Source organism: Onychostoma macrolepis, chromosome 24, assembly GCF_012432095.1.
Source record: "Onychostoma macrolepis isolate SWU-2019 chromosome 24, ASM1243209v1, whole genome shotgun sequence".
NCBI lineage: Eukaryota > Metazoa > Chordata > Actinopteri > Cypriniformes > Cyprinidae > Onychostoma > Onychostoma macrolepis.
Window position 1 is genome coordinate 7,994,326 of NC_081178.1, and position 24,324 is coordinate 8,018,649.

The 24,324-nt window shown below is 36.3% G+C and overlaps 1 protein-coding gene and 1 long non-coding RNA gene across 3 annotated transcripts in view; one reads left to right on the top strand and one right to left on the bottom strand.

Annotated features, from left to right (window-relative positions):
* The window catches only part of LOC131532889 (uncharacterized), a 59,379-nt gene that overhangs the window by 31,027 nt on the left and 4,028 nt on the right, over positions 1-24,324 (bottom strand). The window lies entirely within an intron of this gene.
* On the top strand, positions 10,826-23,716 carry olfm3a (olfactomedin 3a). 2 transcript variants are annotated; one of them, XM_058764689.1, is made up of 6 exons: positions 10,826-11,071; positions 17,234-17,377; positions 19,441-19,596; positions 19,809-20,028; positions 22,196-22,302; positions 22,477-23,716. In XM_058764689.1, exons 1-6 carry the CDS (start codon positions 11,003-11,005, stop codon positions 23,152-23,154), a joined length of 1,374 nt encoding a protein of 457 aa, XP_058620672.1. In that variant the 5' UTR covers positions 10,826-11,002; the 3' UTR covers positions 23,155-23,716. The 2 variants fall into 2 exon arrangements, with proteins under 2 accessions (XP_058620672.1, XP_058620673.1); XM_058764690.1 differs by lacking the exon at positions 10,826-11,071 and adding an exon at positions 18,813-18,894 and having other exon boundaries at positions 17,268-17,377.

A 24,324-nucleotide genomic window follows, 5' to 3' on the forward strand; every position in this document is an offset into this window, starting at 1 on the left:
GGGTCTGATATGAATTAGCGTCCTGCATCCTGAGATGTTGTAGCACAAAGAGTGGCAAAAAAAATCATATTTAAGAACGCATGCAAAAGGATTTGCTGTGTATAATTAGATTTCACTCTAAAGCTGAGATTTAGTTTGTTAGTTTTTGAATGTTCTTTCGGCTTCAGAAGAAGAAGAAGAAACAGTTTGAGGAAATCTTTATATTTACAATAAGAGGACAATGCTCAAACCCTTTTTTCCTATATATGTTTTATAGCTAACAATGCTATTTTTCTCCTTTTTCTATAAATATCTTATGCTTCTGGCAGGAAATGCAAGAAAAGGTGACTGGGCATTACAATGCTATTTGCAATAACCAATTGATTACCAACATGTAAAACAATAAAACAAATTTCGAAAATGTTTGAAAGTTTGAAAATGATCCTCATCCTAAGCACAGCTCTTCATCAAAATGGTAATCCCCAACACGCCTGAATAAGAGAACATTAGACATTAACAAATACCCCCTATTTTCATCAAACACATGCTCAAACACATAATTAAAATTTTATCATCAGGCATCTTGCTCAAAAACACACAAAATAATATAAATAATGTAAATTTCACCATCAGGCATCTTGCTCAAAAACACAAAACAGTGTAAATAATGTAAATTTCATCATCAGCAGTGTTTGCTGGATCGTGCATGTACAGTCCAACTTTTCCAACCTTGTGCACATGTGTATCGTCTGCACGTGTCTGGAATTAACTGCACTAATTGGTGTGTCCCCCAGACACTCACAGTCGCTTGTTAAGTCCTAGTTGAAGAAAACGATCGAGAATGGCAATAAAAACAACAGAAAATGAGTTTTAAAAAAAAGAGCTAATGCAGCATACTTCTTGCACTTTTTGTCACAACTTAATTTGTCTGTATGCAATCCATTTAAATTTGTGAAAGAGCTACTCAAGAATTTTTTTTTTTTTTTTTTTGCGATGAATTGGATTTTAAAAAGCAGATTCTAGGTCCTAGCATATTTAAATTTGGACTGAAGAGTGAAAAAGAGTACAATTAAGTGTTGTTTTAATGCTTATTGCTTATTATGCTTATTACTATTACACTGTAAAAAGTGATAAGTTGACTTAACTTAAAAAAATGTAGGAAACCCGTTGCCTTAAAGTTTTTAAGTAAATGATAATTAAAAAAATAAGTTAATTGAATTGTCAAGTTCACTTAACTTTTTTAATTATTATTATGTACTCAATTTTAAGGCAATGGGTTTCCTCAATTTTTTTTAAGTTAAGTCAACTTTCACTTTTTATAGTGTACTATGCTTATTACTAGTTTTGAGATAATGTAATGTTTAATTTACTAATGTTACATTTCAGCTAAATAAGAAATAATAATATTAAGAAATGTTTTTATTTAATGGACTCAAGTGAAATAAGTAACTCATAAACATTATTTACAACACACAATAAAATCAGTTTCTTCAAATTATTTGTAAAATTTTCCTCACATTTTTCCTTAAGTTTATCTTGTTTTCCAGAGTATATTTCCCTCTATACTGGATGGCCTGTACAGCAGTCTGGAAACCTACACTCCGGCAGTAGATTAACTTAAATTGCAATCAATTCTACTCAAAAAAACGTAAGTTCTTCAGAGTCTGGCTGTGTCCAGTCCTACGGTCAGAATCTATTTGTTAAAAACTGAGTCCTTATAGACAGACTGACTCCAGTATACGATTAGATTCCAAGCCTCCACTAAAACAAGGAGTCAGGTGGGTTTTGTGCATAAGGGACATTTACAGTATGACTCAGTAAGTTCTGAACTCCAGAAAACTTTCTTAAAACATTGCTCTGTCTGTCTTTATGTAAGATTAAACGTGACCTCTCTGGATCAGTTACAGAAAGTCAGACTCTGTGCCCAGAGGGAGGGCGAATGAAAGAATAACTTTTTAAAATAAGCCTTCCTAAAAAACAGCAATTGTGTGAGAAGAACTGAGATTCCACTGGGGGCGAGAGTAGGGGGGGAAAAAAAACAGGAAGGAGGAAATTGGGAACAAAGGGATTCGCCGAATCCCCCGTGCAAGCATGAAGCAGCACCTCAACAACAGAAACAGGATGCCTCGGTCTGATGGGCCGTGAGACAGATCACTCCTTCAGCCATTTTTGTTTGAGCGGGGATCTGTGAAGCAGGCGCACAGGAGAGCCTGTAGAATTCAACACAGGGTGTGAGGAAGATCAACCATGTCTTCCTCATCCCTGCAGGCAGACGGTGATGTAAGGAGGCATTTGGATGCATTGCACCATGCTGGGGGTTTAAACGAAAGTACCCCTGAGAGCCGTTTCTCCCTGATGCGCTCTGTCGACACTTTGTTTAAACTAATCAGCACAGGATAATGACGGGGATGATTGAGATGTGCATCATGGGACGGGTTGACCAAACTCTGTGTTGGAATAAACTGTCGTTATTCATTTTCTGCCGAGGCGAGAGAGAGGAAAGAGAGACAGTGGAAATCAGTTTAACAGCTCACTGGCTGCATCATAATTCGCTCACTGCTACAATGCACTACAATTATGTACTTCCCTGGTGAATGGAAAGTATGTAGGTTGGAGTATGTATAGTAATGGGACAAATTACCACATAATAAAATTGCAATCTTGATCCCACATATGCTTTATACTGTATGTAGGAGTTAAACGGTCTTATAACTAGTTTCAAGTTCAAGTGTCAAATGACAATCACTTTGTCTGTAAAATGTCAAATATTTTATGTCCAAATGAATAAATCAATTATTTCAGTAGTATTGCTCTCAGTTAACAGATAAAAAAAAAAAAAAGATGTTTTACATACTTAGACAATCCACCTGAAATATTAGGCATACTGCTTTCAAAATATTATGATTTGGGATTCACTATCCAGATCTCACATACTGAATAGACAGTATTAATGAAGCGAAAATTACACACTTCACCTTGAACTCCCTTTTTTCCATTCCATCCGCATTTTCTCTTTGTCTCTCACTTTTTCAGATACTGTCACTCTTCCCCTCTACAAAGCTGAGTGTTGTGATAAAGCTAAAATTTGATTATTATAGAACATCGACTGTTGCAGAAGCCTCCCGGCGCTTCAGGTGTTTTGTAATACGGAGATGTTATTTGTTCAGCTGTAATGGAAAAGAGGTTTTCAGTGATTTATGAGAGGGAAAGTAGCTGCTTTTGTTTTCTGCATTTCTTGGGGTTTGTATCATTGGTTTGAATCAGTATGTGCTACTGCAGATAGCTGTGACCGCACAAGATTATATCTCAATGCAATGCCACTAATAAACACACGCTTTCAAACACTCCACTCTATTAATATCTCAAATACTGAAACCACCCATCCCATTTCTCCAGTGTCATTCATCTCTCTTCCAGGAATATTTTTTTTCAGATATTAAACAGTGATAAACCTAAATTAAACCTGCATGACTGAAAGAAAAAAAAAATCAATACCAAAATCAACTACTAACAAACTCGCATTTAAAATCCATAATAATTTTAGAAGTGCTGGTGCAAAATTACCGTTTCAGGTAATCATTTCTGTCTGGACACACTGCTTCCCTGTGCTCTGTCACTGGAGAGTGGCTCAGGCAGGAAAAAAACTGTTTTTTGCTGCATTGGGTTCTTCCTGCGACTCGCTGCAGTAATTAGTGCAGTACCAATACACTTGAGCTTCTGTGGTTTAATAAAGTTTTGTTTATTAATTTTTAAAAGCCACTAGTGCAGCATATAACATTTGTTTCCAGATATTCTGCACTACTGATTAATTTATAATATGTTGTTATTAATCATATGCAATGGAAATATGAATCTCAGGAGTTTTTTGTGTATGCATGTGATGCAGTATTATTTTTCCAGCAGCCAGTGTACTGCTAGATTGTGGCCAGTTACTGGAGAATGACTGAAATATAAATGAAATAATGTTTCTTGTTTGTTCTGCATTAGATTCCTCTTGCAGAAACCTGTGGTAATTAGACATCAAAGTCCTTTACATGTAGGTAAAAAAAATGTGATACACTGTGTATATTCTTTTATATTTAAGAGTGTATTTGCTACACATTAAAGGAACAGTTCACCCGAAGATGAAAGAATGAAAATGTACTCATCCTCAGGTCATCCAAGTTGTAGATGAGTTTGTTTCTTCATCAGATTTGGAGAAATTTAGCATTACGTCACTTGCTCACCAATGGATCCTCTGCAGTGAATGGGTGCCGTCAGAACGAGGGTCCAAATAGCCGATAAAAACATCACAATATTCCACAAGTAATCCATCAGTTAACGTCTTGTGAAGTGAAAAGCTGAATGTTCGTAAGCAAATTCATCATTAAAATGTAAATAAAACTTTAATCCATTGCTTCCAGCTAAAATATGAGTCCTCTATCCATAATATTGCTTTTTTCCAGTGAAACAGTCATCTCGTCTGAATCAGGAGAGAAATATGCACAGATCAAGCACTGTTTACAAGTGAAAACTGTCCAAAATAGCTCTAAACACATATCTTTAATTGTTAATTGATGGACTGGATTACTTATGGATTATCGTGATGTTTTCATCAGCTGTTTGGACTCTCACTCTGACGGCACCCATTCACTGCAGAGGATCCATTGGTGAGAGAGTGAAGTAATGTTAAATTTCTCCATACCTGTTCTGATGAAGAAACATACTCATCTACATCATGGATGGCCTGATTTTCAGTACATTTTCATTTTTGGGTGAACTACTCTTTGAAAGAATGACACACAAGATGAATTCTGACCCTGGACTGGAAAACAGTATAGATAATCAACATGACCTGCCGGACAAAACTGTGCCTTTTAGCTTTTTAGTAAAACAAAATTACTCAGAAACGTACAAATTTTAAAGCCATCGGCAGGTGTTGCTGAGCAACTGAACTCTTGAGTAAAGCAATAATGAATAAGAGAGAGAGAAGACACCATGACGAGTCACATGGAAAGGAGAATGGGTGAGCGAGAAAAGATCAAGGAGGGCAAGTGAGATTAATGCGATCGTGAGGTGGTGTGGGAAGCTCAGGTGCTCGGCGGCTCATTAACACTTGGCCGAAACACACACACCTACTCTCAAAAAACACCACAAGCATGTATTCACAAGCGAAATACAGACCAGGAGCACTCAAACTTTGCCTTATTAGTATGTAAGTGTTCAAGAGTGAACTGAACAGATAGGAAGACAAGCAGGAGGAGAATTTGTAAGGAACAACACCGTCTCCTGATCATTAGCAAAAGTAAACAGTTTTATAGAGTCCTCTGATAGACTTATGAATAATGCAAGTGAAATATGAAAGGGCAAATTACAATAAGTTTTACATAAACATGTGGAGAAAGATTCAACAAAAGCTCATTTTCAAACACTTGACTTTGTTTTCTCACAGAAGGCTGTATGTGCAAATAAACGCGAGATGAGAATTTCTCCAATTTACCGTCCTCAAACAAGGCGCTCTGCCAGCGATGAACTCAAATTGTTTGCCGAGCATAATTTGCCCGCGATGAGGATTTGCTGTGTGTGAACAAAATCATCCGACAACCATTATACCATGTACGGCGGAAAACTTTCATAACTTTGATTTGTATTATTTTGTTAACTAGAGTAACAATAACTTTTCATAAGAGAAAGCAGCTCAGGATATGAGCCTGAAAGCGAATCAACATTCTTCATATAGAAACTCTCATTTCTTAACTGCTTTAGTATTTATTAGTATTAGCTTGAATTGGAGGCTGCTGTCTTACCCAAGCTGCAAACTCAAAAAGAGAAAGCTTTTACTTGCTCTGCATGATACCGGAGTAGGGTCTAATTATGCTGTTGGATGTATAATTAACTGATGCGACCAACATTTGCAAAAAGTGAGTTAAATGCAGGTGGTTAAAAACTACATTCATCCAAAAAAGAAAGGAAGTAGTAGTTATCTATAACAATGAATGACCAGGTCTTTAAAGAATACCCACTGTGTCATATTGAAACATTATCTTGGCAGTAGGTGTGTTGAGTAACCGCCTTTGCCTGAATGAATCTCATGTAGACGTCCCTCATGGACATCGGTTCAACAGATGTGGGTGGTTTTGGAAGATGTTCGGAATCCATTTAGCATAAATCATTAGCACTTTAGGATGCTGTATGTCAGTACATTCTGTCTCTGTCAGAACTGCATTGTATTACCAGCAAAATAATTTGAGTGTAAAGTTAAACTGAAGAATTATTTGTACCTTTATAAGCATTTATTTTATTAACATTGTTATATAACAACTTCTAATATCTGCTTTGCCCTTTAAAATATGGGTAGTTGACATATCAATGTGTCCTATGCTGTGACGGGAAATAATAATAACCTCTAACACTGAAGATAAACCTCTCTCATGCTATTTGTAACTCTAAGAATGAAGATACATTTTCCCATGTTATTTGTATGTTAAGTTTTGTTTTTTCTACATTTTTGCTATGTTACATCATAGGACACAGTCCAATTTTTATTTGTTAACTACCCATATAACATTCACTATAATAATGAAAGTGGTAATACAGAAGACCACATGATGAATTAAAGTTCATCGAAATTAACCTTTCCATGAGCCATGACTAATAAACACATGTAGACACTATTCATTGGTACAGACACAAAGCACCAAGGTGACATCACTGAAATAATGGAGGAGAAACATTGTAAATAAATCCACCTTCAACTTAAAATTTTTTGTTTAATTTCTGTCTTACAATTTTAATTATAATCAGATTACCTGTACAACTGTACAAGTCAAAACTACTTTGAAGTTGTATGTATGTAAGTATTGCAACTGTATGTATTTGCATGTACTGTTACATGTATACATATATTTACGACAGTGAATTCCACTCATTTAACTGTAAGGGGCTCCAAAGAGGGGTCGCAAAATTACACAAAACTACATACAGTTCCTTTAAAGCAGAGGTGTAAAGAGTACCTGAAAACCATACTTGAGTAAAAGTACAGATACCTTACAGTGAAAGTTGCTCCACTACCAGTTACAAGTCACCAATTCCAAAACAACTTGAGTAAAAGTATTAGAGTATCTGATTTTAACAGTACTTAAGTGTTTTACTTATACTAAATATAGGCTCAAAGATGCACTAGTCAAAGAGACATGGCAGTGAAAAACTATAATGTTGTGGAGAAGCTGGGCAAAACAGGCAGAGGCAAGGATCTATGTGCAGGTATTTCATGGAAAAACTAGAACAAACAATAAGCCAAAAACCACAGGCAAACAGACAACCATTACATTCAACAACTCACAAAGAACTAAAGAAACACAAGGGCTATGTATATGTATATATGTGTATGTGTGTGTGTGTGTGTATGTATATATATATATGTATATATATATATATATATGTGTGTGTGTGTGTGTGTGTGTGTGTGTGAGTATACAGGTGCTGGTCTTATAATTAGAATATCATCAAAAAGTTGATTTATTTCACTAATTCCATTCAAAAAGTGAAACTTGTATATTATATTAATTCATTACACACAGACTGATATATTTCAAATGTTTATTTCTTTTAATTTTGATGATTATAACTGACAACTAAGGAAAATGCCAAATTCAGTATCTCAGAAAATTAGAATATTGTGAAAAGGTTCAATATTGAAGACACCTGGTGCCACACTCTAATCAGCTAATTAACTCAAAACACCTGCAAAGGCCTTTAAATGGTCTCTCAGTCTAGTTCTGTGGGCTACACAATCATGGGGAACACTGCTGACTTGACAGTTGTCCAAAAGACGACCACTGACACGTTGCACAAGGAGGGCAAGACACAAAAGGTCATTGCAAAAGAGGCTGGCTGTTCACAGAGCTCTGTGTCCAAGCACATTAATAGAGAGGCGAAGGGAAGGAAAAGATGTGGTAGAAAAAAAGTGTACAAGCAATAGGGATAACCGGACCCTGGAGAGGATTGTGAAACAAAACCCATTCAAAAATGTGGGGGATATTCACAAAGAGTGGACTGCAGCTGGAGGCAGTGCTTCAAGAACCACTACGCACAGACGTATACAAGACATGGGTTTCAGCTGTCGCATTCCTTGTGTCAAGCCACTCTTGAACAACAGACAGCGTCAGAAGCGTCTCGCCTGGGCTAAAGTCAAAAAGGACTGGACTGCTGCTGAGTGGTCCAAAGTTATGTTCTCTGATGAAAGTCAATTTTGCATTTCCTTTGGAAATCAGGGTCCCAGAGTCTGGAGGAAGAGAGGAGAGGCACACAATCCACGTTGCTTGAGGTCCAGTGTAAAGTTTCCACAGTCAGTGATGGTTTGGGGTGCCATGTCATCTGCTGATGTTGGTCCACTGTGTTTTCTGAGGTCCAAGGTCAACGCAGCCGTATACCAGGAAGTTTTAGAGCACTTCATGCTTCCTGCTGCTGACCAACTTTCTGGAGATGCAGATTTCATTTTCCAACAGGACTTGGCACCTGCACACAGTGCCAAAGCAACCAGTATCTGGTTTAAGGACCATGGTATCCCTGTGCTTGATTGGCCAGCAAACTCGCCTGACCTTAACCCCATAGAAAATCTATGGGGTATTGTGAAGAGGAAGATGCGATATGCCAGACCCAACAATGCAGAAGAGCTGAAGGCCACTATCAGAGCAACCTGGGCTCTCATAACACCTGAGCAGTGCCACAGACTGATTGACTCCATGCCACGCCGCATTGCTGCAGTAATTCAGGCAAAAGGAGCCCAAACTAAGTATTGAGTGCTGTACATGCTCATACTTTTCATGTTCATACTTTTCAGTTGGCCAAGATTTCTAAAAATCCTTTCTTTGTATTGGTCTTAAGTAATATTCTAATTTTCTGAGATACTGAATTTGGGATTTTCCTTAGTTGTCAGTTATAATCATCAAAATTAAAAGAAATAAACATTTGAAATATATCAGTCTGTGTGTAATGAATGAATATAATATACAAGTTTCACTTTTTGAATGGAATTAGTGAAATAAATCAACTATTTGATGATATTCTAATGATATGACCAGCACCTGTATATGTATATATATATATACACACACACACACACACACACATACATACATATATATATATATATATATATATATAGACACACAGGAGGCTAACAAACTTAACAAGATAGGATACAAACTGACTACAAACACAACGGGAGACAGGAAGTGACATAAGTCCAAGACAAGGCATAGAGAACATGTAACAAAACAAGAAAGAGCTGATTTGTGAGGAGAGCAATCACGTTTATTTTCTAAAACCAAAATAAAACTGAACTCCTCAAAATTGCAAAAAAAAAAAATCAATGAAGAAAAATAAAGAAAGAAAAGAAAATTAAAAAGTCAAAGTCTTCTTGCACTGGATGTGCTGATTTCAGCCTAATTTCCAAACGCAGTCACATCCTTATATTTAAAACACCTGTGATTCACAACTACTTGCTAAGGAACTCGCATTCATGTAAAGTAGCCTTATTGACAAGTTTGAGTGAGTAAGGGCACAACGCACAAGATATAGTACTTTCAGTGCCCTGTAGTTGGCGATATCACATCTTTATAGCAGAAATAAACTGCTGCAGAAAAGCTAGGTACCATGCAAAATGTAATGTGTAACTGCAACACTCATTTCAAATGTAGTGGAGTAAAGAGTACAGATACTCACTCAAAATTGAAGTGAACTAGAGAGTATATAAAAGTTGTTAATATCTTTGATACTCAGTAGAACTACAAAGTATCCGAAAAGATACTCAAGTACAGTAATTAGTTACATTTACTCCAATACTTTACACCTCTGCTTTAAAGTACTGGGGGGGAGGGGGGATAAACAAAATAATCAAATTGGATGTTTAAAGCAGGGACGTTTGGGAACATCCTATTACTGTTTACCACCTTCCCACTTATGCTTAAACCTACTTTAGCAGCATTTTACTCTAAAAGTATGTATTTGTGGGTTAAATGTTTTTTGTTGTTTTTTTACTCTAAATTATGATTTATTTATAGGTATTTATTTTTACTTTACAGAAAATGTATGTTTTTTTCTGTAATTTACAGTAAAATTGCATGTGGTGCCCTATTAAATCAAATAACTTACAGCTAAGTAGCATTTTTGCTTTGTTTTGCGTGTAAATTATTAGTGCAAAAATAGTGCATTTAGAGGCACTTCACACAGAAAGCATTATTCCATCCCATTGCGCTACATTTCTATTGTTTTTCCTATGGAATTTGCGCTAAACGGACGTGTTTGACAGCTTCGCTCGAGTCTCGCGTCTTTTGCAGCATCTCGCGCAAGACAAAAAACGCGACGTAAGTTAAACTTGTAAAAAATAAAAAAAATAAAAAAAACGCGTCTGGAGACACTAAGTTTTTAACCCAATTCCACTGCCCGCGTTCCGTGAGAATGGCCCATTAAAATTTTCTTGAAAATTGAATGACTTCATTCATTCTTTCATATATAAATAAAAACGACTTCATTTTATTAAGTTTAAACAAAACAGACTTCCATTTTTTGTATGTGGTCACAGACATTTGGAGCCCATTGTAGCCTATATGCATTTGCAGGTGGAACTTTATACGTGCACGTTTGCCCTAAGAACCACAGGCGACCGTGACAACATGACCATTTCAGCTCACATAGCTGGAGTTGCGCATTTAGAACTATAGTATTAACACTGCAGTGGCCGCATGCACTCGCCAACGTTGCTCAACAAGTTAACGTTTGGAATAATCAAATGATGTCACATCCGCTGTGAAGGTCTCCTTGGTAGTGTTGGATGCTCTCGAGCGCTGTCTGCTGAATCCTCATGCGCTTGCGGTCGTAACTTTGGAGAGCGCGCGCTCAGTATTGGTTGCACGCGGGAGCTCGCGCGGCGGAGCAGCACGGTAATGAATGTGGATCTATCCGCCCTGTTCTGTTCGGGCATCATCTGCCTCGCCGAGGACGCGATATTAACGCCAGAAAAGTGCGAAAGAGCCGTGACAGCATGATCCTTCTGTTCGGTGCATTAAATCCCCTTCTTTTCCTCATCGTCTTCGGACTGTATCCATCCATGGTAAGTTGATGTGATGAGTTAAAAGATTTCAGGATCATGCATTTCTTGATTTTTGTTTCTCTGTGCGAGTATATCTGAAACTGACTACATGAGCTTTAGTGGGAAATAAATTATTTATTATTTTAAATTATAGCAAGTTGCCTACTGCCGCTTCAAAGATGTAATTTGGTATATGATTGTTTAACATAATTTAATAGGGTATTCTAACACTGGAGTCCTCAGTATTATGCATCATTTAATAGGTGGTATGTACGTGTGGTAGGAAAATAAATCTATTGCATCTGAGGTCCACAGATAATAAACTTTGGTTTATTCATGCACGAAGCACCATTTGTCTTTCCAGATGTTTTCCAGTTTTGCTGGGAATGCATTACATTAGTGAGTTACAAAGAGAAAAAGTGACACGCAGCAGATATTGGAAATGTGAATTCTGTAAATTTTTTTTTTTTTTTTTTTTTAACATTGTCGCCAGTGTGGATTCATAAGATGCATACTTATGATATTATTTCACCAGCCAGTGAATATAATGGTGTAATGCTAAATTCTGGTCCACTGCCCAGCACAGTAAATAAGCAAAATAACCTGTCACTGTAAAAATGATAGAGGAAGCCATATAAAGCAATATTATTAATTAAATAAAATGTTTAAAAATATTAATCAAATGGGCTCCACAAAAGTGAATAATCAAAATGAGCAACTGCATAGAAAATAAAAAAATTAAAAATTAAAATTGATGTTGTTACAAAACAACTTCCACTTTATAGTATTAAACATTTTTTAATTATATGCTGTATCAGACGATAAGTAAACTGTTTCCTTTGTTGAAAAGCCCAGTGCTTGTCTACTGACAACATCACATAAATACTCATCACATAAATGTGACAAAAAGAGTACCTAAAATGTAATGCACAGAAGAAACAAGACAAGGTAACAACAATCTGATCATTTTAAATGCAAACAGATGCACAAACCAACACGTGCCAACAAAATCAACAACAGAGTAAATAAAACTGGCAAACGGTTAGAAAATGCAACTATAATTATTCACGCCCCAGTGCACCCTGGGAAGGGGACGAATGGGACTGAAAGAAATGCATGTAAATTTAAAACTGCTTATTTGCATCATGTTGGATTTACACAGTCGTATTCATAGTCATATTCATATTCAGGTGATTATAGCCTTAAAAACAAAAAATGGTAAATTTTGTTATTATAATATTAATAAAATAGTGTGTGTGTATATATATATATATATATATATATATTTTTTTTTTTAATAACTTATAAAATTTCAATAAAATATATAATACATTTAGTTTGCGAATAGCATTTTCATGAAATTTACAGATTTTTTTTTTAAGCAGTTATCTTTTCAAATAAAACTGCATGACATTTTCATTTAAAGATACTTCTGCTGAAAAAAAAACAAATCCCCATGATGAGATGTAACAAGTGCTAAAATGAGTGCGGTGATGTGCTTCAGCTGTTTAGTCATAGGCGGACAGGAGCTGTCCACACTGCCGTGGTGCTGAAGTGAACTAATCACATACAGACATACAGTATGTCTGCATGGACTAGACAGTGAATTGCTTTTAGTCAGAACCATTTGTTTAACCAATGAACAACTTTGCTAGTAGTTCTATGCTGGCTTTTTGACCTCCACATAGAAATTCTTCAGAATGTCAAAAGGTCCATAAATAAACACTCACTCAAAAGAAAATTGCAAATCCCCCATAGACCCCAGCAAGAGGGTGTTTGAGCTGTTTGACTATGAAACTGAATGGACGTTAGTGTAATGGGCTTCTAATTACATTGTTGTTGCTTGTGGGATGAGTGATTCATGATGATTAATTTGACGTGCTGAAATGCGCTTTTTATGGTGACAAATTGCATTACACACCTACGGGATACAGCTTTCTAATGCTGGTGAAGGGATCCATAATAATAAAAATCTTCACCTCATTTAGCATTCAGAGTTTAGTATTATAGCAGGACAGTGTTTGTATGAGTTTGAATGGAAAAGTCAATTCAGTCAAGTATTGATCCAATGCCATTATGTTTCTTAATGTGGTGCTGCGAATCAGGGTTTTATTAATTAAAACCACAAACATTTGCATTACTTGAAATAAAATAAAATATACAAAAACATATTTTATTTCAGCCAGTTGCCGAGGAAAAAATTTGGTCATTTTCATTTAGTTTAACTTGATGTATTAAAATAACTAAAACTAAAACATAAATAGTAATTAATTAAAACTATATTGACATATTTAAAAAAACAATAATAATAAAAATGATAAAAACACAACAAAATGACAAAAACAAAATACAACAATAAAAACTATTTAAATTGATAAAACTATACTGTATCTCAATTATACTAAAACAACAGTTGTGAATATCTTTCGCCATCTGACCCAGAATACACTCAACATATTGATGTAGCCTATATGTGCCATTCATAAAAGATGCCCAGAGCATAGCTGACTTTATGAAATCTCAAGAGATATGTTTGCTGACTATCTACTTTTCTAATCCAAACATTACGAACAACGAATGAATGAAAGTCACTGCATACACATGTATTTTCATTTACCTTTGCAGTACCGATAACCGTAGTACACACGTATTATGAATGAAATAAACCATCATACCTATACAAAAAATAATAATAAATCTGCTATGCACGAACTGCCACACCCTCACTTTTTACTCTACAGATTTATCACTGAGACTTTATAAAGATGGCTGATAATGAATGAAAGCCTTTCTTTTATCTTTCTATGCTTCGCTAGCTTTCAGAAGTGTACTCAGATATGGAGATATAGTCTAGAGGTCAGAGCATAAGAAAGCAACAGTAAGCAAGCCACAGAAAGGGAGAAAGAAAAAAAATAATTGCAATTTCTGTAAGCAGCAGGCTAAGCCTTTTAATTTTCAAACAGGTGTTGTTGATACCAGCACTTGATGCAAAGCATGGCAGAGCCAAATACTAGTGAGAACAAAAGATTAGAGGACTGTTTTCTCTGCTTTGTATTTAATTATCACAGTACAAATATCAGACATGAACCCCTGCATTTACTAGTGTGTGAGCAGCACACCCACAAATATACAACTTTACACATTTTATCCCACCAAACGTTTTTGAATTTAGTCACAACAGTCACTTTTAAAAAATGATTTCCACCATCAGGACAGAAATGGAAGTCCATTTAAAAGACCTGGATGGTCATTGTATATTCCTCCACGCTCTGTAGTGATATATTCTGTTTTTCATATCTCTCTCTCTCTCTCTGTCTGGATGGCATGTGAGATTTGTTTTCATCAACTTAAATGGAAGTGGATGTGAATGTTGTACTCTGTTTTACTGTAAAAGAATCCATCATTTCATAACTGAAGTGCTTTGTTGAGATACTGCTGATGTGGTAATGTAAGGTACATGTATAACTGCCTTGCACTGCATTTATCATAAATTACTCTTTCAGAAAATACTGCAATGCAAAATAGAAGCAATTTCACTACTGGTTTAGACAGGCTGTCAGTCTGTGCATTAGTGGTGGGCATTTTTCAGTCGCTCTGTATGCAAGTTCTATAGTTTTGCCAGTAGGTGGCGACATGTGATCACCTTATAAGTGAGAGAATCAATTCAGGAACGGAACGATAGTGGCTGTCTTTATGAACAGGTTGCCATTTACTCAAACCAATTAATTCAGGAATGAAACAAGATTGCCTTTGAGTCATTGAATTATACCCTTAACCAATTCATTCAAAAAACACCAATTCATTTAGGAACAGGAGTAGTGGCCATCTTTATGAGCGAGTCAATCGATTTACTCAACTGATTTGTTCAAAATACCAGTTCATTCAGGACTGAAAGATGTGACGGTCTTTATGAGTGAGTCATCATTCATTCAACTGATTCATTCAAAACTCGAACTCATTTAGGAATGAAACTAGTGGCTGCCTTTATGAGCGAGTCACTATCCACTTAACCGATTCATTCAAAACTCCAAAATTATTCAGGAATGAAATAAGACTGCTTTTATATGTGAGTCATTGAATTATACACTTAACCAATTCATTCAAAAAAACACTAATGTTTGAATGAAACAAGCAGCCATCTTTGTAATGAATTTATTCAACTGATTTATTCAAAACTGATTAATTCAGGATCAAAACAAGTGACCATCTTTATAAGGAAGTCATTGAATCAATAATGTAGATTTGTTTAAAAACAAATTCATTCAGGAAATAAACTAGTGGCCTTCTTTATGAGTGAGTTATTACCTGATTCTTAAAAAGCACATTCATTCAGAAACAAAAAAAAATTAAAATAAAAATCAGTCATTCAGTTAATTAATTTGATTCGTTCAACAATAATGAGTTCTTAAGTAATGCTCCTGTGTGTTGCTTAGGCTTCATTTGTAATTATTTTGTTCTACAAATCTACAAGTAACTGGCAATTTTGTGTCTAAAATGTAAGTTACTCAGTATTAACGTCTTGTTCATTGAACTGTTGTATAACAGCAATGTCAAACTTGAAAAAAATAAATAAATAAATGGAGAAGAGAATGTTTTTTTAAGAAATTGAAAATATGTATCAGTGGTAGAAAAAAAAATAAGAAGCGGAGGCAGTCAAGGATGGCAGCAGTAAAATCAGTGTGTGCACATGCATGTATGACATGGGATGCCTTAGTCCTCAGCTTATCTTTTTGTCCTCTCAAGTGAATCCTCAAAACCTCCCTATCGTTTTCCAATCCCGTCTTTTCGCTATCCCAATTCTTTCTTCCTGTATTGTTTTTGTTTAATTTTTAAGCCTTGCTTGTATTTGTGGAACCATTGAGTGCACAGTTACATGTCTCGCATATCAACTCTCAGACTCGACTGTACAAATTATACATCAAAGCTGGGGAATTGGATCAGTTACAGCGCAAGTGGATTAGAGCGAGAGAACACTGGCATTATTGTGACTGACAGGGACACGCCCACTTTATGATGTCACAGGCACTCGGGTCCAGTATTTCCAATAGATAAAAGCAGGTTTATGATGTGGCCTCCTTGGCTTTTCAGTCCACCCAAACGATTTATTTCATTCATCAACTGCCGTCTGGAGGTAAAGGCACGCCTGCTTGACTGTTATAGTCCGCAAAAACAAGCCTTTAACAGTTAGCAAGGCCTTCGGCTGCTTCATATAAACGACAACCGTGGGTTTTAGCATTCACGCCATAGCCTTGCTGTTAAAGGTGATCTAAAGGCTGCACAAGAAATATAATTTAAAATGACATTCCTTTGAATTCACTCAGTGGATAAAATCTGTCATATTTACCTGCCTACAGCACAATAAAATAAACGAGTTCAATGATAAGTAAAAGGGACAGTTCCCCCCAAACTAAAAAAATCAGTCAGTTTCTCGCCCTCATGTCAGTCCAAGGCGGTATGACTTTTTCTGATGAAGCTTAAAAGCTTTCAAGCTTCAAAAATGACGCAAAAGCAGTCCATGTGACTTGTGTGAAATATTTAGTCTTTTGAAGTCATACTGTACGATAGCTTTCTGCAACAAATAATTGGAAATTCACTGAAAATCTTGACATCTGCCCTAGTTTTCCTTAGCATTTTCATGTCCATTTTTTGATTTGGATCTTTAAGATAAAACACCCGATTCAAGTTATTTAGGAATCGGGCTGATTCGGCTCTCAAGTTAACTGACATGGTTATAACAGTTAATCGCTCACTGGTAAAGATTATCAGTAAATAATAATGCTACATTTTTATTATTGGTAGTAGTATTAATAAAGCAAAAAATATAATAATAATCATCACTTTTATTATTATTATTAGTAGTAGTAGTAGTAGAAGTGATCATTTATTCAATCATTATTAATTCAGTAACTAATACATAATACAATACATAATTCAACTTAGCTATTGTACAGAGTATTTTTATGGTGCTTTGTGTCTTTTTTGAGGCATTAATGTCCCTGTTCTTTGTAACTGCATGGAAAAGACTATGGAAAACAGTCTTCTCTTTCAAGCAGAAGAGTGTCATACTGTCAAAGTCATATCATATTGTTTTGGAAAGACATCGAGATGAGTGAATGATGACAGAATTGACATTTTTTGGGTGAACTAGTCTTTTAAAGTATGTGTGTGTGTGTGTCTCTTCAGACGATTGGTCCCAAGGAAGGATGGCAGGTGTATAGTTCGGCACAGGATGCTGATGGACGCTGTATCTGCACTGTGGTCGCACCGGAACAAAACCTCTGCTCCAGGGATGCCAAGAGCAGACAGCTCCGACAGCTACTGGAGAAGGTCTCATGCATAAACACACACATTTTATCGCACTTCTTTATTTTTCTGATGTAGATTATATACATCTCACTCACATCACACATACTGGAGAAACATATTTACAGTATATATACACCCTACCATTCAAAAGTTTGGGGTCAGTAAGACCTTTTTTAAAGAAATAAATCCTTTTATTTAGCAATAAATAAATTAAAAAAATTAAATTGATCAAGTGACAGTAAATACTTTTACATTCAAAATTTAATTTCAACTAAATGCTGTTCTTTGGGGGGGGGGGGGAATGTATTACGGTTTCCACAAAAGTATTAAGCAGCATAACTATTCATAACATTGATAACAAAAATAAATGTTTCTTGAGCAGTAAATCAACAATATATTATTATTATTATTATTATTATTATTATTAATAGAATGATTTCTAAAGGATCATGTGACACAGAAGACTGGCGTATTGGCTGCTGAAAATTCAGCTTTGACAGGAATAAAGTACATTTTAAAACTTATTATAAAATAAACTTTTTAAATTTTAATATTTCAAAGTTTTACAGTTTTACTGTATTTTTGATCAAATAAATGCAGCCTTGGTAAGCAAATGCTGCTTCTTACCTACCAAAAATCTTACCAAAAACCTTAGAACAGTAGTGCATATTATACACACACAATTAATCAAACTTACAATGAATCATACTTAACATATTTAATGCTATTAGAATATTTCTGTCTTAATGTTCTCATTCTCACCAAAGAATGGAAAACTAGCCAACTGGGTCTGTCTTTTGGAAACTTAATGGCTAAAAAAACAACACATTAAAATCATGATATTCACGCTGTTTCTTAGTTTTATATCGCTAGCACATGCATTGCGAAAATAATTAGAATATTCAAATTATCGCAAAGCCTAGTAACAGCACAAGTTTTCTTCTGTCTGCATTTATTCTTGCTTTCTGTTCTATCAACACACACAGGCATCATTTGGATAGTATATATTGTGCGGACAACTAATGTACTGTTTTGCCTCAGGGACTCACACATTTCAGGAGCTACTGTAGCCTGCCACTAACACTGACATAAACACACACACACACACACACACACACACATGCACTTGTCCTTTTGCTCTTTCTTTCTCTCAGTCTTTCAGTCACACATTACATATTCCCCTCCCCCATCAGTTTTTATCCTCTTTTATCAGTCTCATTCCCACTTAGGACCTTTAAACACACACACACATACACACACACACACACACACACACACACAAAGTAAAAAAGAAAAAGCATTGATGGGTGCTTCAACTGTGTTCGCAAGAGGCTGATTTTATGCAGGTCATTAATACCTGATTTTATGATAAATGATACATGCTTCAATCCAGCGGGAGCCTGACTGCCGTTAATATTGATATGTACATTTATTAACGCCTCCATTTTCCCTATAGCCTGAAAAGAAAGTCGGGGCCTACAGAGGACGCCTCTCATTCATGATTCATGGATTTCCGCTTTTCTCGCGCACCAGTCAAGGTAGCTAATCAGACCGTTTGACGGGGACAAACACAGTGAGATTGGAGCGATTGTTTAGGGTTTTTTTATCAGCCCCTTTTTAAAGATTCATTAATTGTAGTCAGTTTATACATAACTTATGCAAAGAAACGTGTTTTTGGAAAATGCTTCCAGTTATGTCTTACGCAGACCACACAATAATAAATTCATCATCTCACCCTCATTTCAAATGTTCGGGGTCAGTAAGATTTTTTTTTTTTTTTTTTTTGGTTAAAAGGTGTCTTATGCTCACCAAGGCTGCATTCATTAAATTAAAAATACAGTAAAAACAGTAAAATATTATTACAATTTAAAATACCTGCTTTCTATTTTAATATTTTTAAAAATGTAATTTATTCCTGTGATGGCAAAGCAGAATTTTCAGCATCGTTACTCCAGGTGTTAGTGTCACATGATCCTTCAGAAATCATTCTAATACTGATTTGCTGCTCAATAATTATTATTAGCAATGTTTTTTTTTTTTTTATAGTTTTGTCTAACTTTCTGACTTGTGGTTTTGTGACACAGGTGCAGAATATGTCTCAATCAATTGAAGTCCTTAATCTGCGGACGCAGCGCGATTTTCAGTATGTCATGAAAATGGAAAATCAAATGAAAGGGTTACGGACCAAGTTCCGGCAAATTGAAGAGGACAGGAAAACTATAATGGCTAGAAACTTTAAGGTAGGTTTTTATTAGGTTACAAAAGACCTGCTGCTGGAAATGCAAACATCAGCATTAGCCATGAATATTACATGTGTTATGTCAAAAGGTGAAATATATGTATAATAGAATTTCACTATAACTATATAATGGAATGCGTTTTACAGCTAAACATTGTTTATTGGGACCAGCGTGTAAAGCGTAACAACATCTGTGTGGGTGTGTGTCTACAGGAGCTGAAAGATCGTATGGATGAACTCCAGCCATTGATTCCTGTGCTAGAGCAGTACAAAACAGATGCTAAGCTGATCTCTCAGTTCAAAGAGGAAATCAGGAATCTGTCTGCCGTGCTGACGGGCATCCAGGAGGAGCTGGGGGCTTATGACTACGAGCAGCTCTATCAGAGAGTGCTCAGCCTGGACAGTCGCCTACGAAACTGCATGAGCAAACTCAGTAAGTTTAATCCACAGCTATGCACAGTTAAATCAATTTTGTGAAATTTTAAAGAGACCATATTCTACTAGTATTATATCATTTTGAAAGAACATTTAAAGATACATTGATACATCAAAACTTCTATATGTAACTGGCATCTGCTACGATTGACTAAAATGTTTGGTTAATGACCAACAAGCCTAATTTGGATTCAGGCTCACCTGCTCCAATGAGTTTCTTAAGGGGTATTTACATCTAGCTTATTTAAAAACAGCTAGATGAAGGTGGAGGTGAAGCAAATAAAATGCAGGCTTTTTTCAACATGACAGGCTATCTTTAAAATATGATATTCATGGCAGGCAGGATGCTCAAAAAATGATGAGATGGGTCAAAACAGCCAAAGGCATCTGTCTGAATGTTTATGTTTATGCTGTAGTGACAGTGCTTCAAAACTATTACAATTTTATTTCACATTTATTTGACCAAAAACATACTGTAAAAGCAGTAATATTGTGAAATATTATTATAATTGAAAATAAATTTTAAAATGTAATTTATTCATGTGATGGCAAAACTGAATTATTAGCAACCATTACTCCAGTCTTTAGTGTCACATGATCCTTCGGGAATCATTCTAATATGCTGATTTGGTGCTTAAGAAACATTACCTATTGTTATAAATGTTGAAAACAGTTGTGCTGCTTAATATTTTTAGGGTTCTTTAGTGATTAATTTAATGCATCTTTGCTGAATAAAAGTATTCATTACTTTTACAAAAATCATACGGAGACCAAAGATTTAACCCTTTCGCACGTGAGTTTAAAATATTCTAGCTGAGCCCCAGGCGTGAGTTTTTTTAGGCGACCGTTATTTTAGAACTTATAGCCTTATTGTTTCCATGGCGACGCGTCATGCTTGTCATGTGACACACCGCAGCCGTAATAGCGCTGTATGACACATGGATTGCTTTTATTTCGTTTTTCCTTTTTTTATTATTAATATTCACAAACATACTCGCTATATTATTAAATATCTGATATTCCGATTCTGAAATATGTGCAAGTAAATGTGTTTGGTTGTTTAAACACGTTTATAATGATCGTGTTAGTTGATCTATACCGGGTGATGGGCGCCGCCATGTTTGCTCGCGCTGAATCCAGCTGTGGGATTTACAACACGTAAATTCATCCTCTCCTCCCGAAACACGTTAAAATAAGTCTCCAGTAAACTGGGAGAAGAGCAGAGTAAACTTTATTGTTACCTACACTATGTGTATATGATATCAATAAAACATGTCGTCAGATTATATTTGTAAGGATCATTATTGCTGCTTCCATAGACATCAGCGCATATTTTACAAACTATAAATGTATGGCTTTGCTAGTACTTATGTGTATTTAAATGTCTGAAATCTTAAATAAGCATTATATGGTTGAAAACACTGAATAAGTGATAATATTACAAGCGCTCGCGCGTCTGATCTGGCTCCGCGCCAGAAAGCAGATTTGAATTTCAGCAGTTGATGACGTGACTCACTGAAAGTTCTAATCACACCGGTGTGATCGTACGCTCCAGGGACCAGCCAAGACTGATCACACCGGTGTGATCGTACGCGCACAGCACTGGATGTGAAAATCTTTTTCTTTTTCCAAAAGAAAAAACATCCTGTTTTTCCTTTTCCCCTTGATTTATAGCGCAGTGTACATTAATAAGCCAAATTCATTTTGCTTAAAGAACATTACAATACAGCCTGCAAAATAAAGACACAAAGTGCTGTCCCAAAGCAAAATATAAAAATCACAGATTTACCTCCAACCTCTGTTTTTCTTTATTGGAGGTTTATTTATTTCTTTGCAATTAAATAACAATGTGTTTTCAGCAGTCCTCAAATAACACCTGTGCTTCTGAAGATGAAGTGCTAAAAAGCCTTACAGTATTAATAAGTTGGTTAGGCGAATTCAACAGATGTTCCAATATGTTATTAATATCTCTGATAATTACATCCTAGCGTTGGGGGTTGGATGCACTAAGCTAGTACATCATTAAGAGTTGCTGTTGTTTTTCACATGCACCAAAAGCAGCAGTCTTTAGAATGCATGAAATTGCTTCTACGAAATCAGCCTTTTGAAAAATAGAAGATGATTATATTTAAATAAAGAATATTCATTTGTGGGGTTTTTTCCAGCATGTGGGAAATTAATGAAAATCACCGGCCCTGTTACTATAAAGACATCTGGAACACGGTTTGGCGCATGGATGACCGACCCTCTTGCATCTCCAAGAAATAACCGGGTGAGTTCTGAAGTGGGCGGCGCTATGTTCTTCAGTCTGATGAATGTTCTGCCATATACCTGATTAATCTTCTTCCTCCCCAAGATTACTAACATCCGCTTTTCACCAGATGTAAAATAATTTAGTGTGCCGCTCATCTACATACTTTAATCTCACTCTGTCATATTCCCACAGGTTTGGTATATGGACACTTACACAAACAGCAAGGTGGTTCGAGAGTACAAAAGCATCGCAGACTTCATCTCTGGCCAGGAATCGCGAACCTATTACCTTCCCTTTAAATGGGCTGGAACCAACCATGTTGTCTACAATGGCTCTCTATACTACAATAAAGAGCAGAGCAACATCATTGTCAAATACAGCTTCGAGACCGGACGGGTTCTCGCCCAACGTGCTTTGGAGTACGCTGGCTTCCATAACGTCTATCCCTACACCTGGGGAGGCTTCTCAGACATCGACCTGATGGCGGACGAGCTGGGTTTGTGGGCTGTATACGCCACCAATCAGAACGCAGGAAACATTGTGATTTCTCAGTTAGAACCGCAGACGCTAGAAGTTCTCCAGACGTGGAACACAGAATACTCCAAAAGGAACGCAGGCGAGTCCTTCATGATCTGCGGCACGCTCTACATCACCAATTCCCACCTGACCGGAGCCAAGGTGTATTATTCGTACAACACAAAGACCTCGACGTATGAGTACATGGACATCCCGTTCCACAACCAGTACTTTCACATCTCCATGCTCGACTACAACGCTCGAGAACGGGCGCTTTACGCCTGGAACAATGGACACCAGGTCATTTTCAATGTCACGCTTTTTCATGTCATCAAAACCGAAGATGACTCCTAATGGACTTAACGGATAAAAGAAAGAAGGACAATTCTGTTTGAATTTCCGCTGTTATTTTCTACTCGTTTATAGTTCTTTTCCCAAAGTTAATGAGATATATATTGCCTTTACTTCACCATAGACTGCAGTTTGAGTCAAGCATCGTCTCGCCGCGACTGATGACACATGAAGACTGGATGATGCAACGCCATTACAAACAGAACTATTTTGAAGTTCTTTTATTCATCTGCTCATAGCTGCTCTGAAAGTTAGGCCTTACTTGCAATATTTCACAACGTGAGCCGCAGACGGATTGCTCTACTGCATGAATGTCTGATTCTTTCGCCATTTGTTATCCGTTCCGTGGTCTTTGTATATCAGAAGTTCCATTTTCTTATATAGTGACGTGTTTTTGGCGACTTTGATTTCTCCAGACTCTCCTGGTAATCTAATGTTGTGTCAAGTTTAGTTGTACAAACTGTAGAGACCTGAATATGAACCTATGTAAACGATTGTAACATTCATTGTCACTGTGAGAGGAAATATTTTATATTAAATCTAGAACAAAACAATAAATCAACTTGAACGATGCCACAAATCTACATCCATAAATGTAAACAACAGAATAGAAAAAGGCTGTGTGCGACACAGAGCAATTTCGTCAGGATTCGGTCTGGGTTATAATGAGGTCATTTGCTGATGATTGTGACAAGCCCAACTGCGGTTGCGTTCACCATTCATTTACGGGCAGCCGTTCTTACTTGATGACTTTGAATGCTGTCCTTTGGCATTTTCAATCAAGATCAAGGGCACAGGACCTGGGAGGGGATGATTCCAACTCCTCTTGGCAATTTCCTCTCCCTTCATGTCTGTGTCAAGCCTCCCTGTCTGCTAGGGCACTGGGAATTTAAATGCACTTTTACCACCATCAATTCAGTGCTGGGAATAGATCACCCACAGGGATTTACTACTGCTGTTTCCTCTCAGCACACCTAGTGCATCACTTATGAATATTTCTTGCGACATAGTCTTGCAACATATCTGCTAGCAGAAAGTTTAAATAGCTTTTTAGTTTTGACATTTGTGCAGTCCCCACCCCATTTCAAACTTAAGTCATTTAAATTTAACTTAGCCAAAATGTAATATTTTCCTACATGTTTACCCCTGCAATAGGATGTCACAGTTTCTTGT

Coding starts and splice junctions, on each gene's coding strand:
- olfm3a (XM_058764689.1), top strand. CDS start 11,003: ATGATCCTTCTGTTCGGTGCATTAAATCCCCTTCTTTTCCTCATCGTC. Junction 11,072..17,233: donor TCGGACTGTATCCATCCATG/GTAAGTTGATGT, acceptor GTGTCTCTTCAG/ACGATTGGTCCCAAGGAAGG. Junction 17,378..19,440: donor TCCGACAGCTACTGGAGAAG/GTCTCATGCATA, acceptor TTTGTGACACAG/GTGCAGAATATGTCTCAATC.